This window comes from Erpetoichthys calabaricus, chromosome 12 (assembly GCF_900747795.2).
Source record: "Erpetoichthys calabaricus chromosome 12, fErpCal1.3, whole genome shotgun sequence".
NCBI lineage: Eukaryota > Metazoa > Chordata > Cladistia > Polypteriformes > Polypteridae > Erpetoichthys > Erpetoichthys calabaricus.
Genome location: NC_041405.2, coordinates 119,195,413 through 119,214,549, shown reverse-complemented (window position 1 = coordinate 119,214,549; position 19,137 = coordinate 119,195,413). Strand labels below are relative to the sequence as shown.

The following is a 19,137-nucleotide window of genomic DNA, read 5'->3' as shown; positions in this document are numbered from 1 at the left end:
TAAAAATTGTGCTGCTGTGCTTTTCTGAATGTAGGATAAAAGAAAAATAATAGCAGCTAATTAAATGAGATCCGTGCTATCAGGTGTTGTCATTGATTAGGAATCTGGTTGGAACAAAAACCTGCAGCCACGGGGGGTCTCCAGGACCAGAACACTATGTTAAAGGGTCTTGAGCCCATCCACACACACACACCCCCCCCACCCAGCTTTGTCATTTACACACGTAGAGAAAAGCCAAGCAAAATGACACCTTTTATTGGCTAACTAGAAAGATTACAATATGCAAGCTTTCGAGGCAACTCAGGCCCCTTCTTCAGGCAAGATGTAACCTCATTTACACACACAATTGCATTCCGATCTCTGAGAACGCCTCCAGGCTCTTTGATTAGGTATTTAGTAAAAGAGCTGCTTCTGTGTGAAACTTTCAAAGTGTTTTCCTGTGTCCTCCTGTCCTGCCTTCTGTGTCCTCTTTTGGCTAATCAACATCTGGTAACCCTATCCATGGGTGACGGGTTACTCTCAAAATGGTTTAACTTGAAGTTATGATTAGTCTGTTAAAATATAAAGTCCATTATTTTATGCCATTGCATAAGCAGGATATCTTAAATAAGCTGTATTTTAAAGATGTTATGTTTAGTACAGGATTAGGGTTTTTTCAAATTGTGTAACGCTTTATCACGCATCACTTTTGTTTCCTCCACACCTGTAAGGGCTTTGGGGTGCCAGAAACTGCAACCCATTGCTGCTGGCCTTAAGCTCTCTGGGATGGAAGGCAACTTCCAATCTGAGAGCATTCATGTGTCGTAAGAGTGTCTGAGAGAGAGACACCCAACTCCCGACCAACACTTTCCGTCCATAGCACCCGGGGCTCCCAGAGGGCAGAAGTTCCTTCTCCTTCGATACAACCATTCCCATATTTTCTAGTGGGACCATTTTGGGGTCTTCTGTTTACAGTCTACTGAATACAATTCATGTTCATGTTAATTTATGTCATGATTGGTATGTTCATCCTAAATCAAATAGAATATTTTAAGCATGAGGAGTGTATTTATTGTGAGCATGAAATAATTTAGGTTTGTGCAATCAAGTCTCAATTGTAAAGCCTTTCATTTGACACCTAAAGATCCAAGCAGAATGCAACTTTTTTTTTGTTCTGTTTTGCTTTAATGTATGGAATATTTTTGATATTTTTAGCAACTGTGTGAAGCTATTGTGTTCATTTATTTATCTACTAAAAACCCCTTATACTGGTATATGGTCACGTTGAGCTAGATCCTATCTTGGTAACTTTGGACACAAGGCAGGAGCAATCTCTGGATGTTCTAACCTAATTAGGAGCATGAAACTGCATACAGGTATGTGTTGCTGTTTTAGAATCTGAGCTGCAGTTTCTGTGATCATCCCAAAGATGTGCAGGTTAGGTTGATTTGTGACTTGTGAAGTGAGGAAGTGACATGCCATCTAGAAATGACCCCTGCCTGATGCTGCAGATTTAAGTTCTGGCCTTCTGCATCCCTGTATCACAATAAGGGGGTTTTAAAGAGCCAAAGGTAAATCTAATGCTGCCTGTGTGAAGAGCAGACCTTCAAGTGTAAAAACATTGGTCTGGGTTCAGAAGTAACATATGGCATAATGCTGTAACTCTATACTCTGTGGTGTCTTAGGCCTATGTAATAATCTGAAACATTATTGTTTAAAATAAACTCTTGTTTGGGCTCATTTGTGTTTTCACCTCAGTTTATATATTGTAAGGCTTGGATGTACATATTGCCATGAAGAAATGAGAATCAAATTGAGAGCTTTTGGAATTTGTCAGGCTGAGTTTTGAATGTCTGCATATCTTGTAAAGAATCATTCCAAGAAATGTTTACTGGGTTTTAAGGAGCTCTTTGTACCTGGACAACTGAAATGTTTTTATAAAATACAGTATTTACTTTGAGATGCCGTATAAGGTCATAAATTGAGTTGGTGTCGAAGTTCGTCTCCATGTGCTGCTTTTTAAAAGATGGAGAATGTGGACTGGAAAAATGCCACCACTTTCATGTCTTTGCTTGTGACTACACAGAACTGAAATTCATTCACCGCGCTTTTGGTGCCACCTACAGTACATTGCATATTTTAGGACATTTTCCGGGTTTAACCTGAATTTTCTAATTTTAGGTAGCAGATGTGCTTTTTAAATTCTGGTATTATATCAAAGGGGTCTCGGTTGTGTCTGTTTTTACGACTTCACTTCTTACTGAATCACCTTTTAAAATTATTAACACCCTGGCAGAAAATGTTTATTTTTGCTTTGATATTTAGTACCTGAGAAAATTAAAGGGTAAGAACTTTTGTTCAAAGGAAATTTGATAGTCTGAAGACTAAAAGACTAAATATTGTCTTCAGAGTGTGATGGGGAAGGTGCACTGTGAGACAGCATGGTGGGGATGCTGGTAGGACAGCATATACTTTGCCACTCAGGACTTGAAAAGAGCTATATAAATGTAAATAATTGTTATTAAAATGGAACAAAATACATACAGTATTGAATGTGTTCATGTATCATATGTACTGTGTGTGTACATTTTTCACATTATGCGTCTGAACACTTCATTGTGCTGCTCGGTTTTTAACTTGCTGTCAGACAGACCCCAGATGGTTCAAGTGGGTGGTCTCGCCTCATCATCCCTCACTGTCCATGCATTTGCTCCACAGGGCTGTGTTCTGGATGCACTGCTGTAGACCCGTATGACTGCATGGTTGCCCATGACTAACTTCATTATCAAGTTTGCTGGTGAAACAGCGGTGGTAGGCCTGATGTATCTAACAGCAAGCAGGCTTACCTGGATGAAATGTAGAGTCTGTCACACTGCTGAAGAGAAAACAGTGTACTCCTGAATGGCAGCAAAATAAAGGAGCTGACTTTGGGAAGAAACAGCAGAGGCACTACCACCCCATCAGTATTCACAGCACTCAAGTGGAGAAGGTGGACAGTTTCAGATACCTATACACCTTTCTGTACATCACAAATGAACTGACCCTGGCCCAACCATTGACACCTTTTGTAAAGTAGGCACAACAACATTTTTACCATCTGAAGTGCCACAAGAGATTTCGGGATACCCTCTCATTTACTAAAGAACTTCTACACATCCACCTTTGAAAGTATTCTGACAGGAAGTGTTACAGCCTGGTTTGGGAACAGCACACAGCCGGACCTGCATGGCTCTGCAGAGAGGGGTGTGGTGGGTCGAACACCTCACTGGGTGGGTGCTCTCTCAACTTTGAGGATATCTGCAACAAGCAATGTTGGATCAGGGCAATCTAAATTTTAAATGGTACCCGCCATTCCAACAATGGCCTCTTGAACGGTAAACGCTACCGCTGTCTAAAGTCCACTTCAGAGAGGTTGAGGAGGAGCCCCTGTCTACAGTTCATCTGCATCTTGAATAAGGACAGGGTCTGGATCTACATGATTCCCTATTGTTAACTCTCTTACATAATGTTATTTAGTTATCATGTATTTAAAATTCTATTAATTTTTGATATATAGTCATTTTATTGTTAGTCCTTTTTATTTTTAAAGACAGTCATTAGAGTCAAGCAACTAAGCATTTTACTAAATATTGTACTATATGTATAATTTGTATGTGACAGATAAAATTGGATTTGATGTATATCGTCTGCGGTGGGCTGGCGCCCTGCCCAGGATTTGTTTCCTGCCTTGTGCCCTGTGTTGGCTGGGATTGGCACCAGCAGACCCCCGTGACCCTGTAGTTAGGATATAGCTGGTTGGATAATGGATGGATGGATATCGTCAATATAAATTTACAGACATTGCCCAGGTGTCCTTCAGCTCCATGGGTCCAGTTCCATTCCTGGCTTATGATTTAATCAAAAGAAGAAAAAAGCACAACCACAGTTCTCATGCTGTTGAGGATGTATCAGTTGTAAGTAATTTAACAATAAGAATGAGCATGGAGTTTGTGAGGACTGATCATTTATGTCAGGTAGAATGCCGAGAGGGGGCTGAGCGGTATCATGGCCTGGAACCCCTGCAGATTTTACTTTTTTTCTCCAGCCGTCTGGAGTTTATTTTTTTCTGTCCTCCCTGGCCATCTGACCTTACTTTTATTCTATGTTAATTAGTGTTCTCTTATTTGAATTCTTACTTTGTCTTTTTTCTCTTTCTTCATCATGTAAAGCACTTTGAGCTACATTATTTGTATGAAAATGTGCTATATAAATAAATGTTGTTGTCACATGCCAGATGGGCGACTCTAGAGTTAGCACTGCTGCACGAGTCTGGGTCTGAATCCGAGTCTGGTCACTCTTGGCATGTCATTTCCAGATTGTTTTATGTGGTGGCTTTGGTTTCCTCTCCCATCCCAAAGGTACACAGTTTTAGAACCACTGGAGTTCTTAAGTTGGCCTGTCATGAATGAGTTTGATTGCGCACATACATATGCTTTGCAAAGGACTTGTGTCCCACCCAGAGCCAGTTCCTGTAGTGCCATGAATCCTGTATTGACTGTGACCCAAGAAAATGGGTTTGGAAAATGGCTGCAGTGATTGAATCATAACAATGGTTTTGACCATGGGAGTCTAATTCATCTCTCCTTTATGTTCTTAGCAGGGTGATTGTTCTGCACTGAACTGGTAACTGCCAATTAAGCCTGGGAGTATTTTCTGAACCCCCATTTTCCATTACAGAGGACACAGAGTGCCAGCTTTGTCACAGTGCAGATTAGAGTCCCTTGCTTGTTTAGCTTCCCATCAACACTTTTTGTGTCTGGGAGGAAAGTGGAGTATGCAGAAAATGTCTGAGAGACTTGGCAAGACTGTGTAAACTCCTTGTCGTCGGGCCATGGGCTGATGGCACTTAATTACTGCACAGTAAGGATCAGAAGGTTGGAATTCTTATTTCTGTGGCTTTGCCGTTTTTTTGGGGGCTTTTTGGTGGAAAAAGAAAGTTCTGTTAAGTGGATAGGAGTGACAAAATAAAAATGAGCTCCAGATCACGGAATTGTGGGGCTTATGGATGTCTAATGTTAACCAGGCTGTTTATTACTGACATTAATATGGGTACTTTTTCCTCCCATTTATTTTGTTTACTCCCTCCATAATGTAAATATATTGTTTTTATGAAATTGATTTACTTAAGTTTTTTGTTTTTTTTTTTTGTTTTTTTATAATGGATACTCCTAGAAAATGTTACAAGCACTTTTGGAAGTTGTGTGTGTCTCCTTGTGTTTGTTTGAAGCATTTTATGCACAACTTTAAAAAGGACCAATTCTTGAAGTATTAGAGAAAGCTTGCACTTAATTAATTTTAGGAGGTTGTTTTTTAAGTAAGTTTCAACTACTCGCCTTTGTGCTTGTACTTTTTAAGCAGATTCCAAAAACAACCAAAGCACTGGTATACAAATATAGGACATTAAAACAAAGTGTTCTAAGCTTAATCAAAGCTCAGGCTTGGAGCTCTAAGTTCAGTAGTAGTATACCATCATGCTAATAATTTGGCAAATTCACTCAGTATTTTGTACTCCTGTTATAAATATGGAAAACTCTTATCATATACAATGTCCTTGGTCGATTAATTATTAATTCTTAATTGTCCACTTTGTATTATCCTCTTGGCCAGTTCAAATGATACCATATTATTTTTTTTATTTGTGAGGTGGAAATCTTTATCCAAGGCAACATACAGCATTTGAGATACACTTGGTTACATTTCTTGTATCGTTCCAACTGTAGCACAGGCAGGTCAAGTGACTTGTTCAGGGTCACACAGTGTCAGTAGTGGGATTTCAACCAACAACCTCAGGGTTTGAAGTCCAAAGCCTTAAACGCTACATCCCACTCCCTGCCTGCAGAATTCTGGATAACGGCAACTGCTGTGCTAGATTACCGTTTGTGGGCTATAGCCCAGCATTAAACATTTGCACCATCAAACCTAATCACCAAACTCCTACACTTGGGGACTTTGTGCCACCTTCTGCAACTGGCTGACCCCAGTATTTATATCATTACTTCCCACATTATGTCCCTCCACAGAGGCACCCCACAGGATAGTGTGCTGTCTTTATGTTGTTCTCTTGGTTCTAGCGACAGAGCCACAGGTAAACAAACTCCACCAGCATCATTAAAGTTCCTGATGCTGCTATTGTTTTAGGCCTGATTACTAATAATAATGAGAAGTGATTAGCCTTTCCACGGATAGGTCTTCTTTAATGTAAGCAAAATCAAGAAGCTGGTTATGAACTTTTGGAAGCAGAAGGCAGACCACGCTGTCATCTACATCAGTGGGGAATTCTGTGGAGAGGTAAAGCTGCTGTAAAGTTCTTTAAAGAATTGAACTGGAAATCCAGACAGCCTTGGCTATAGACCTGCCATTGCATTTATTGTACATCCTTAACCTACTGAGGAAAATCAGGATCTCTCCCTCTATGCCCACCAAACTCTACAGCTGCACAGGCTGTATAACACCTTGGCAGGGCGCCTGCTCAGCTCAGGACCGCAAAGCACTGGAGAGGGCGGTGAAGTCAGCACTGAATATTACTGACATAATGTCCACCTCTGTCCAGAGCATATGCTGATAACACATTCCGCCTTAGAAAACAGACATAAAAGTACCAGTAAGGACTACAGCCATCCACCAAAGTCGCTTTTCACCATCGTCTGTTCTGAGGATCGAGTACTGTACTTCACATTTGATTGTCTTTTTGTATTCTCACTTTGAGAAGTAAATAGTAATAAGACGATTCAGTCGCTGGCTGGCTACACTGTGCAATGAAAATTCAAGTCTGGAACACCAAATCAAAGCATTTTTTCCTCCCTGGATACTAAGGTGACTGAAGCAGTGCATCCATTTTTAAGATGCTGGCAGCCTTTTACTAGTAAATTGAAAAAATGTTTGTACTGGCAGTCCGAAAAGGATTTGCAACACTGCTACTTAAACAATCCCATTTTACAAAACAATATTGTCATATTTGGTTATTGTACAACTTGTATACGTTTGAAAACATTCCACTATTTTCTAATAGTTCATACATTTATTATAACTTTGTAGTTTCCTCATGTTTCTACAAGCCAAAGGGCTTACAAAGTCAGATGTTTGACTTAACTCAGTAATGGAGGTTTCAAAACCCTTCAACATGCCTTCCCTCTGTTCCACCTGTTTATTCTACATCCCATTTTACCCCATTTATTTACAGCAATAAAATTAAAACAGTTTGTGTAAATTAAACTTCAGTCAAATTGTCTTTAAAACATTTTTTATTTCTAAATCATACATTTGTATAGGGTGTGAAAATCATACCAATGTAGCCTCCTTTTATTTAATTATAAAAGGTGAACCTAAATATAAGAACCTTCAATGACCAGCATGGCAGTACTTGCTCAGTCATATTTGTTTTGAGGCACACCTTCAAATGGCAACATTGTTGCTCATAATTTTAAATTATAAATTTTTAATGTATGCAATTCAACCACAGGGTTTTGCTTCCAGCAAAAATGCAATAAAAGATCACAAGGTATAATTAATTAGGTTCTCACATGATATGATCAGCGATGCATCTGCAATGTAAATGTAAGTTTTTTGAAGTAGTTCAATTTGATTTTTAAGCCAAGTCGATTTTTTTTTTTTTTGAGTGAAATGGTTGCTTTGAATAAACAAAAATACATAGAATAATAAAGTGGTACACCCATTTCATTGGCAGAATCCCTGTGGTTTTATGTTTCCTGTTCCTAAAGTGATACACATTTCCTTTGTTTGGATCACAGGAATTCCTGTAGTTAACAACTTTTAAACTAACCAGGAAAAACATTTGCAAAATAATATCAGTAATTAATCCAAATGCATATTATAAAAACATTTTTAAAGACTGCAGGATACGACCAAGTAAGCCATGTTAAAAGAATATTCCTGTTGTCACACATAATCAAATACTTTTCCCTTCACAGTAAATGATTTTATATAACCACCTACTGTCAGGAGAAATGAAATGCATTGTCCTATGTGACGTTAGTAATTCCAAAAATAAGTGTAACTGTTGCAGACAAAACACATTTCAGTTTAGCATAAACTACGGTAGGGACATCTTTCACAATTTTCCAAGGAAACGATGACTAACTAGCCCAGTCCTGGAATCGGAAAGAATCACTAGCAATCTTCCACACAGGCAAAGAGTTGGTGGGCACTGCATGTGTTGTCAATAAAAATGTCTGGTTGAAATAGCGGTATTTGCTTCCTTCAAACTTTACTATTCCACAGGTGACCACAAGCACTGTTGGTTGGCCCTGAGTTGCTTGCTCTGGAAGAAAGAAAAGAAAGCACAACAATGACATTTCCAGAAGCACAGTAAGCAAGTTTGAGAATATTGTTAAAATGCACAGTTACCGTTACATTCGAGTCTTTTCTAATTCCATTTTTATAAGAAAAATATTTTAAAAATCATTCAGTTTAAGACGTTTATATGATTCTATTAGACAAACAGAACATTTTTAAATTAACATTTAAACATGTTTAATTTACAATGAGTTAAGGCAGTTTACATGATCTGATGTTAGATTTCTAGTCTGAAGTGTACAGAGTGAAGAGAAAAGGAGACAGGACTGTTCCTTGTAGTGCTCTAGTGTTGCTCACATCCTTACCAGAGACATAGTCCTTGAGTCTCAAAAACTGTGGTCTTCCTGACAGACAGGCCATTTATCCAGGACAACATAGGCTCAGCCCCCTGCATATCACGGAGATTACCCCTTAACAGGGATGGCCGGATGATACTATAGGTAATGGGGGAAAGAAACACAATCCTTGCAGTGCCACCAGCTTTGTCCAGTTGAGAATAAGCCTTGTGGAGCAGATGGACAAAAACTGGAGGATGCAATTATCGAATTGGCAAACTACAGTGAGCCCAGGTGGTCTATCACAAGACACTGACCTGCACACACATTGGCATATAAGGGCGGTCAGTAACTCTCTTCAGTGAATGGCTTTTTCCACAAAGGTCCACTCACAGTCATTACTGAAAAACACCAGTCTGCCACAAGTTTGAAATACTCGACTAACTATAAACAAACCGGTACAATAATGTGCATAGTGTACTTACAATTCCAACAAACACCTTGCACTCACAGTCAGTTTTGCCTAGCCTGTTCACATTATTCTCATCTTCATCAGCTTTTCTCCACATAAAGAGAAAAAGTAAACTTTTTAGCACTGTCCCATTCATATAGAAGTTTTCAGGACAACGCTAACAATCAAACCTAGCTTTAGTTTAATAATAAACAATTTTTCACGGTTCTTTCTTTGTGTGTGGATGATCAAATTGCAATTTCTTCCATGTCATTCTCTGTGGAACACAATCAATTGCTACCATAAGCAAAATTCATTGATAAAATAAGTTACTGATTTACAAGGATGTGACAAGGTTCATTTTATTTTACTTTGAGACACGCACTTTCAGACATATCTAGATGAATACTAAATAAAAAAAAATTAACACATTAAAAATAAAAAAATTGCTGGCATAGCCACAAGTGGCTACAAGAGATGATATTCCACCCAAATCATGAAATGACAAGAAAAGTAATCTTCTTTTGCTGCGGTGTGGTTTATTTTTCAATTTGTATATTTAGTGTAGGTGTCAGAGAAGCCTGGGTAAGCCAAGTGTAACAATCCACTCCATTAAATAAAGACACACTGAGAAGTACTACTGGAGGGGGCAACCAGTGAGTCTCGCCTCCAAACCGATGTACAGTTCATTAGGTTTCACTCTATCAAGTCACTTTTAGTAATGACTGGTATTCTCGCCCTGTGTGCCTCCATGTCTAAGCCAACATGAATTGACTGCTCGTCTGATGAAAAGTAAATTGGGGTGTCTGAAACACACTATTATAGGTCTTGAACGTGACAGTCTTGACCTTAGCATTGATGTGTCATCACTAATGATGGGACCAATGTCAGAACTTTATTGTGCCATTTGTTTTCTCCATCATTCAGCTTTTCCTGGTGTAGGTGGTAACACCTAAACTGACCTGACCAGGTCACCCTGTCCCAAGCAACCTCCTCCAGCTCCTTCTGGAAATTTCTGAGATGATACCAGAGAAATCAAGAGCTATACTAAAATCACATATGTATACACCTCACTGCAGTGCAGAATGTCAATGTAGATGCTGCATGAACATTTGTCTGTATAGACAGTAATTTTGCATGTCTTTTCCTTTCCCTCTGCCAGCTGCCCGTAAATTATTCATTTTATATACAGTATATCTTATACATATATTTTGATTGACCTACTGGTTTTACAAGAAATTCTTGGCTAGTTGCAGAAAATGGTTTTCATAAATGAATTCATGTCATAGCCGTGAGGCCCAGAAAAATTCAGCCTCACTGAATAAAGTTAATCAGGACAACAAAAAAAAAATCCATTTATTTATTTATTTAAATAGTCATAATACAACACAGGTCACAATATGTGGACACTGCAGCATTGACACGCTACTACAAGAGGCACTACAAGGAGGCTTGTGATCGGCATTTGGTAATAATTTTATTATTAAATCAGTCACTCAAAATTGATTAAAAATTTCTGTGAGTAACAACTTTATATTGGATGACAAGTATAGAGGCAGATTTGCTTTATTATACTACTATGGATTTTCCATATTGTGGAAATTTCTGCCAACAAGAAGCAGTCCAATGAGATTTACTCACTCAAACACACCGTTCTCAATCATTCATTTTCTTTCTCTATAACTTGTCCCCCATAACAGCAGTTTAGGTATTTTGCATAATCTACAATTCCATGCTCTTTTTCCATTTCCTATGTCCTATTTACACAACTATGTGTGTGCTTGTTCATGTGCCCTGTGAAGACCCCATCCAGGCTCGATTCCAACATTTTATCAGGGGTTGCTTGGACAGACTGTGGCTCCTTTGACACAAACCAGGATTACAGTAAGTGGGCTTAACTAAATGAACTATGCTAAGCTATTGGACCAACTGTGTTATACATTTCCTAATTCATCCATCCATTCACTTTCCAACCCGCTGAATCCGAACACAGGGTCACGGGGGTCTGCTGGAGCCAATCCCAGCCAACACAGGGCACTGGGGCAGGAACCAATCCCAGGCAGGGTGCCAACCCACCACAGCACACAAACACACCCACACACACTAGGGCCAAGTTAGAATCGCCAATCCACCTAACCAGCATGTCTTTGGACTGTGGGAGGAAACCGGAGTACCTGGAGGAAACCCTTGCAGACATGGGGAGAACATGCAAACTCCACGCAGGGAGGACCCGGGAAGTGAACCCGGGTCTACTAACTGCGAGGCAGAAGCGCTACCCACTGCGCCACCATGCCTCCCTATTTCCTAATTCATTTTATCTAAATGTTTACTATCCTAGACTATCTCACTATTATATATTAAAAAAAAAAAATCTTTTGATGTGACGACTTTTTACGAGACAAGACTTTTTGGAAAAGATTTTTTCAAGTCCCGCGAAATGAGAATAATGCCATGATATTTTTAAAAGTCACGTCCTCCTTGCAACCATTTTCAAACAAGACCGCAGTACTCTCACCTCTCATTCGTGTGAATGCTTTTGTCAGACACACTTCCTGTGCTCTCAGCTCTTATAAAGTTTAACGTTTTCCTCACTTTAAATTCCCAATTAAAGAAGACATATGTCTAAATCTTATTGAAGAATTTCATCACAAAGGGTTATCAATAGAAAAAAATGAGTACACATTATAATGTAATCCTGGCACCTAGAAACATGAAAGTCAAACAAATTTACACCAGAAATGTTGATCGGTAACATGGCAAAATGGTTAAATGCGTATCAGTAAGACTATGCTGAAACAGTTGGTGGTGATAGTGCGGAAGATGAAAAAAAAAAAAACAACTTACAATATCGGGAAGAATATCTACAACCGTTAACACCGTACGGTCTTCCAACACATAAATTACTGCAAAAAGAAGGATGTATCCAAGAAAGATAATGTAGTATATAGTCAAGGGATAACAGACAACAAAGAAGATCTTGATAAGCCATTCGTATTAAAACGTTAATAGTTTCCTGTTAGAATAGCTTTTGCAAGGACAACAAATCTCAGAGCCAAACATTCGAAAAAGTTGTTTTATTTAATAGAAAGAAGGAAACGAAATTCAATCACGGGCACGTATACGTCACATGCATGCAAATGTAACACTTCACATGAAAATTAAAAATCTATTTAAATTGTACATCCACATCCCCATACATGAGCAGCAGAACCGCAAAGAGGCTAGCGGTAGCACTGGCTAGGGGGTTGGCAAGCAAAGCGAGCATGGGGCAAAGCCCCCTAGTAATCAAGATGGAAGGAGAGGGGCAAGAGGAATAGGAATACATGGGGGAACACCCAACACTGCCAGGGACCAGAACACTATTTGATCCCTGGGTGATGCAGTGACAGACACATTAATCACCGTTACACCTAGCTGCCCAATAAATATTTCATTTGCATGAAATATTTTTTTTCTGCAAATGTAGTTCTTACCATGAACAGGCTGGCAGTCCAATGTGTTCACCCTGAATTCACTACTTGGGAGCATTTCAAAAAACTCTCCAAGGGAGTCTTGGCCGGTGATGGCATTACCATTCCATACCAGGGTGGCTTTATCCATATACAGTTTTGGCAAAACCTGAGAAAACACAAAAACGTATACATGAAGAAATACAACTGGTAACGTAACATTTAGTCAACTGTACCAAAAGGATATACAAGTGAATCTTTATTGAATTAAACACAATGTGCACTATACATTATGTATATACAGTGTGTAAAAAAAGTATTCAGTGTACTACAAGATTGAATCACAGAGATTTAAATTAGCCATTTTGTGACATTTTTCCTAGTATAATGTAATAGGGAACATAAACCCCAACCTACCATACATAAGTTTTCAAGAACTGACACTCAATTTGCTACCAGTGAATAGTGTCAATTTCTGAAAACTTACACAGAGCTCATGGGAAAAAAAAAATTCTTCAAATGTCTCTTTGACCAGCTAAAAATAACACAATCATTTCATACTGCTGCATCAAAGAAATTTTTGTTTACAATGCTATTGATTTTTAATTGATTAGCACACACTACCCTTTAAATATTTTGCTGTTTTTATTGCATTTCAAATATGGGACCTGTTATGTTTAACATTAGGGCTCCACCATTTGATAGGCAGACAGACAAGTCAAGGCACCAAAGGAGGACGACATGCGACATTCTACTTTTGCTACTACTGTTTGTAAACCTCATTCAGCGTTCTATTAATGCAATTACATGGGTCTATGCGGAAATGTTGCACATTTGCCTCACAAACCTGAACACTGCAATACTGTAGAATACTTGGTCAGCCAACTGAACAAAAATGACAAAAGCCTAAAGCTTTGAATATAGGACAAAGTAGTGAAAAGTCAAGCAAAATGACAACTTTTATTAATCTTTTTAGTTAGCCAATAAAAGGAGTCATTTTGTTTGACTTTTCACTACATTCATAACAGCTAACATGGTACAACACCCTAGTCCTACAATATAGGACAAAGAAAGATTACAGAGCGGAGGTTCTTGTCATGAGTTTTGATGCAACTTCTGAATACCTTCTCCTGATGCATGTACTGTCTGATAAAATAATGAAGGACCAACAGGACTGATTACTTACTCCCTTCAGCTGTCTAGTTTATCTATGCTTGAATATCAATAACTGAAATTGCCAGAAGACTGCTAACAGTCCTAAAAAAATTATTTAAAAGACATCTTTGAAACAAATTAAAACAAATGTCACAGGAGGCGTTTGGGGGAGGGGAGATCCAGCCAGGACACCTGGAAGGACCGGGAGATGGGTTATTTCGTTCCACGGGCCACAAGGGAGCAACCACCCTGGATAAAGAATGGGCCACGGGGACGGAGCCAGGAGGTTCAAACCCACTGGGGCCCGTGGCCGCCGCCAGGGGGCGCCCCGAGCGTCGTGGAGCCCGGAAAACCTGCACTTCCGCCACACCTGGGCAGGTGGAGGAAGAACCTTCCGGGGACCCCCCCCCCCCCCCCCCGAGTGCTTCCGGGTGCTCGTGCGGCACTTCCGCCACACCAGGAAGTGCCGACGAAAGGTCATCAACGAGCACCTGGAGCACGTCTGGGTAAACATAAGGGGCCACCTTCCTACAGTCTAGGAGCTAGAGTCAGAAGTGGGAGCAGGACGAAGCTCCTGTGAGGAGAGGAAAGGCGGCCCACGGACATTTAGAGAAAGGCCTGTGGAGGGCGACTGGTGCTGGGTCACTGTATGCTGTGCGGAACTTGTTTAATAAACATTTGCTTTTATAAAGAAGTGGTGTCTGTCTGGTGGTGTTTGGGCATATCTCACACAAGATATGTTTGTTAAAATGAGTCAGATTATTATTTGGAGGGGAGAATTAAAGATGCCAAGTCTGTTAAATGTTACTAAACACAACAGAGATGTATAATCAGTGGAACATACTCTATTTTAGTTTTGTTATAATGTTAAACAAATTATTTTTCAGCAACAATCTACCTTTCTGTATTAACTGAAATTGTTATTCTGGTAATAGGAATACTGTTAAGGATGTCAAGCATACTTACACTGCAGAAATAGATTTTGCAATAAAGGTTACCAACAAAAATCTAATCAAAATGTCCCTATGTGTAAGTTAATGTGCATTCTGATCAGTGTAACGTGGAGAGCATTTGAACAGTCTCAGACAGCTGATGCAAAGGTTCTGCTAAATCACATCCCAGTAAGCCTTTCAAACGGTTTCTCTAGCTTTATAAAAATAATACGTATGCCCGCATAGAGGTTAGCAGTGCTGCCTAATAGCTCCAGAGAGTGGTTTGAACCCTTGTACATTTGTAGTCTGTGTAGAGTCTATATTTTAAAACTATTGAATGCAAAAATTGTACCACCTGTTATGGGCTTAACAAAGACACACAGTGAGACAAAGTATGATTGTTACCACGGGTGGATTTGCTTCCATGTATAAAACATAAACAACTGATGAAGAAAAACAGTAAAAATTATGATGAAAGAACACTTAACAGCACATTACTAAATATCACACCAAATGGAGGCAAATTTTAACAAGAAACGTGATGTATCAACCAAAACTAAAGGATTTCTTTGAGTCATTTTCAAAAGTCCTATTTCCTTAGAGATGAAAGGATGAGCTACAGACGAATGTGAAACTATCATCTGCAACACAAAGAAAAGCTGTTTTAAACACAAAATCTTTAAGAACGTACACTTTTCGCTCTTGTTTCTCCATATACTTCCCTCTAATCCCCATTTTCCTATGGTGTCTGCGATTTCACTGCACGTCAGTACAGCCTCTTGCACAAATTGATTTACTGGAATTATAAATAGTTTGAACAGCATTTTGAGACCTTGTAGAAAGTAGTATACTAAAGACAGCCAAACATACCTTTTATATTTTGAAAAAAAACGATTGACTGACCTAGTAACATGAGCAATACACATTTAAGGATTTAAGTTCTTTTTTCATACATCTTGAATTCACCGGCAAGGTTAACACAAAGAACAATGATTGTAAAGAAAAACACTTATGGAAGAGGATGAAACACACTAATAAGCTTTATGTTCAACCCCAAATTTGACCTTTTCCGATTTACACAGGCAGCTCAGATATGGCTTCAATATCTTTTCACCATCAGCATTATCATGACATAAAGTTTTAAGCAACTGTCTAAGTAAAAGAAGTATATTACATGCAATTACGAGAACATCTATAACATTTTAATAATACATATGGACATTCTGCTTTGTGTTGCTCTGAATTATTTCAAAATAAATAGCACCCACCCTTCGTCTTTTATCGATTGTTTCATAGTAAATGTTCACAAATTCTTCTGCAGCTCTGCATGCCTGGTCAACAATCATTTTAAAGTCCTGTAAACAGAATTCATACAGTTAAAAACTATGCAAGAGTCATGCTACTTGGAAAAAAAAAGTGAATAATTCAGTGCAATTACAGTACAGCACACAACATTCATAGTGGAAAAATATAAATGATAATCTCAGGTGCAGCGCTCCTTTACATCTTGCTTACCAGTTCATACAGCAACATCTAGAGCACTTATTTCAACTTAGACAGTGGACAGTTGCACCAACAAGAGAAACGAATCCTCAGATTTCAGGAACTTGCAAGTTACTCTGATTTTCCAGGGTTGAAGGCAAACACATCATCCTTCTTGACAGTTATATTTTCAAGACAGCAGAAGAAAATAAATACATAAACAAATAACATCAGTAAAAAAAGGAAAATGTGGACCCTCCAATAAAACATAACTCCTCTTCTTTGCAACATCTTTACAGTGCTGGTCAAACTGGCAATTACACTTCCTTGACAAAGGAATTACCTTTAAACCATCATTAACATAGTAACATGCGAATTTCCCCTTGGGATTAATAAAGTATCTATCTAACAAATACAACTGATATAGTTCATGAAAAATATTGCACTTACAAACATATAAAGATCTAAAATAAACACCTCGTAATATCCTTTGAGGATTGTATATCATAATTATCATTGTCCATATTAGTTTCTCTACAGCTACTCCTTGTGCAAATGTACTGTAAAAATAGTATTTTAAGTTTAAAAATGCACTCATCACGAAGGCACTACTTTCAAATATTAACTAGAATTAAGATACTTTTTTTTTTTATTATTCTCTGATTTGATTTTTCATTTTGGGCAAATTTAGAAATGCTAATACATTCCTAATTGTAAGCACATTTTCTTGAAACCAGCAAATGTAGCACCTCTGATATTAAAATTAACCATCACAAAGGCCACACACAACCCAGATTTCAGGCGATTTCCTGAAAAAAAAGATTTAACATTTTACTGCTGTGTCCATTTGGAGAGGTTAAAGGAGGTTTAGAGATTTCACTTGGGACCCTTTGAGTGGGTGATATTCAATAATTTTAAGTGAACTGGGCTCACCATGTTTCCATTTTGGGATCTCTCTGGGTATAGGAGAGATTACTGACCTGCTACAGCTCTGAATCCTTAAAACCAGCCTAGAGGATTTCAGCAAGAATGCTTGATTACAGGAGATGGTTCAAGTATATCAGGCTTCACTGTCCCATAATGCTGTGTTACTAAGGAAACACACTTTGTGCAAAAGTCCACATGACCTAATCTTTCTCCTTAGGCCACTCCTTCCAAACCCCACAATAGATTAGGATGTTTGATGAGATTTTTACATAATCAAAATAGCTTCCTTTTCATATTCATCATTAAAATGTGAGATTTGTAGTACAAGTCCATCTATCCACAAGCTTCTTAATCAAGTTCAGAGAGGTTGGAGTTAAAGATTATTTAATATTTTCAGATGCAAAATCAAATCTCTCATCTAAATTTATGCAGGTATTTGGTCGATAATGCAACAAGATTTTCAGAAAATGATTGTACTAAAATGTAGAGACCAGAAGGGGACTAATGTGGAACTGCTCACTAATAGAACGATTTAATGGACACAGAATGGAGGTAGTCAACATGCTTTCCTTGTGTCTGCCAGGGTTCTTCTCCATGTTCTTGGGTTTAACCATCTGCAACCCTAGCAACCTCAAAGACATAAAAGCCAGTTTTACTTTTTTTTTTTTTTTTGCATTTGTCAGTAAATCAAAATAATTATAATAATATTTAATTTATATAGCACATTTTTCCATTTGCAAAATCTGGCTAGAATTTCAACACCAACCCTGTAGGCAGCAGTGCTAAACACTGAATACACAACAATAAATTCAGGGAGATGCTTACTTTCCAAAGGGAATGGGATTGCTATGATATTCATGGAGAATTCTACTTTAGTGCAAATATGATTGTGGTCACAAAAAATAACTTAATATTTTATGTAAAAATTGTGAATGCAATTGGCCCCATGTGAGCGTAAGAGGACCTTGTGATACAACATGGACTCACCCAGGGTTGGACCCCACTTTATGCACCCAATGCTGCCAGTAAAAGCTCTTTGTAGTAGTAAACATATAGTAGTAAACAAATAAACAAGTCTCTTCTAAAATTGAATGACAAAAAAGAAAAACCCATTTGTGTGCATATTTGCTGGAGGTCTTCCTTTATCCTTAAGTCGTACTGATGCACAGTACTTTAATTCATTTCGCGACTATCAGTAAATTGGAACCCAAGTTCTCCTTAATATACAGACAACATTTAGGGCACAATCACCTTAAGATCGTATTTTGTTCACAGCTGTGATGCGATGATGCTTTGCTTCATTGAACGTCAAACCAACTTTGCTCATCGCTCGCTGTTTGGTCGTGTATGGATGATTACCAAATTACATTTAAGTAAATACAATTTTCAACAGCAGAACTACAGCTAAATGGACGTGAACTGAAGAATTACAATTACAAAAAGCTCCACCAGCCCCGGTTTATGCGGCATCTCGCGCAAGGTGATGCCAAGCCACCAAGGATGAGAAGTGAGCATATCTCAGTATGAATCTCGGTTTTGTATTTTTTCCTGTTTTTTGAATTCAACGCGGCTACGGTTTCTATCTTTAACAATACTGGATTAGGTATCAAGATACAACCTGGCGTTACCAGTTACAAACCTTTTGCAAATAATATACAAAATAAAGATGCTCATACTAATGTTTTCATAAAATGATCACAGCACTGAAACACGTTACTTTACCAATAACATTACAAGCGATAAATGCACTGTACAGCATACCCAATTTAGACCTTTTATTTTTTCTGTAATATATCTGTCGACCGCGACATATATAGCAATATTATCGACGCCACTTTAAATAACAGACCATGTTACACTCGCCAGTGAATGAATGAAAACAAAGAACAGCGCCGCAATGCAAACTGAGACTTACTTTACAATCCATGCTCCGTCGATAATTCGAAAATAATCGTCTTCCGCAAAAAAAAGTTCTCTTGGACTAAACTGGCCACCCACGTTTCCTGTTATCCGAAAACATTTGACAGAAGCCGTTAATTCCGTTAATACCTCTGACCTACAATAAGTCTTATTCACATGTATTTCACAGCATCCAAATTCGGTACTGGCCAACAGGCTTTAAACGGAATTACGAA

At 38.5% G+C, this 19,137-nt stretch overlaps 1 protein-coding gene across 1 annotated transcript; it reads right to left on the bottom strand.

Moving 5' to 3' along the window:
- Positions 1–7,241: 7,241 nt before the first annotated feature.
- nxt2 (nuclear transport factor 2-like export factor 2) lies at positions 7,242–19,128 on the bottom strand. The gene is made up of 4 exons (XM_028816060.2): positions 18,918–19,128; positions 15,862–15,948; positions 12,531–12,675; positions 7,242–8,296 (listed from the first exon to the last, which is right to left on the bottom strand). The coding sequence occupies exons 1-4, from the start codon at positions 18,927–18,929 to the stop codon at positions 8,112–8,114; spliced, it is 429 nt and encodes a 142-aa protein (XP_028671893.1). The 5' UTR covers positions 18,930–19,128; the 3' UTR covers positions 7,242–8,111.
- Positions 19,129–19,137: the final 9 nt, after the last annotated feature.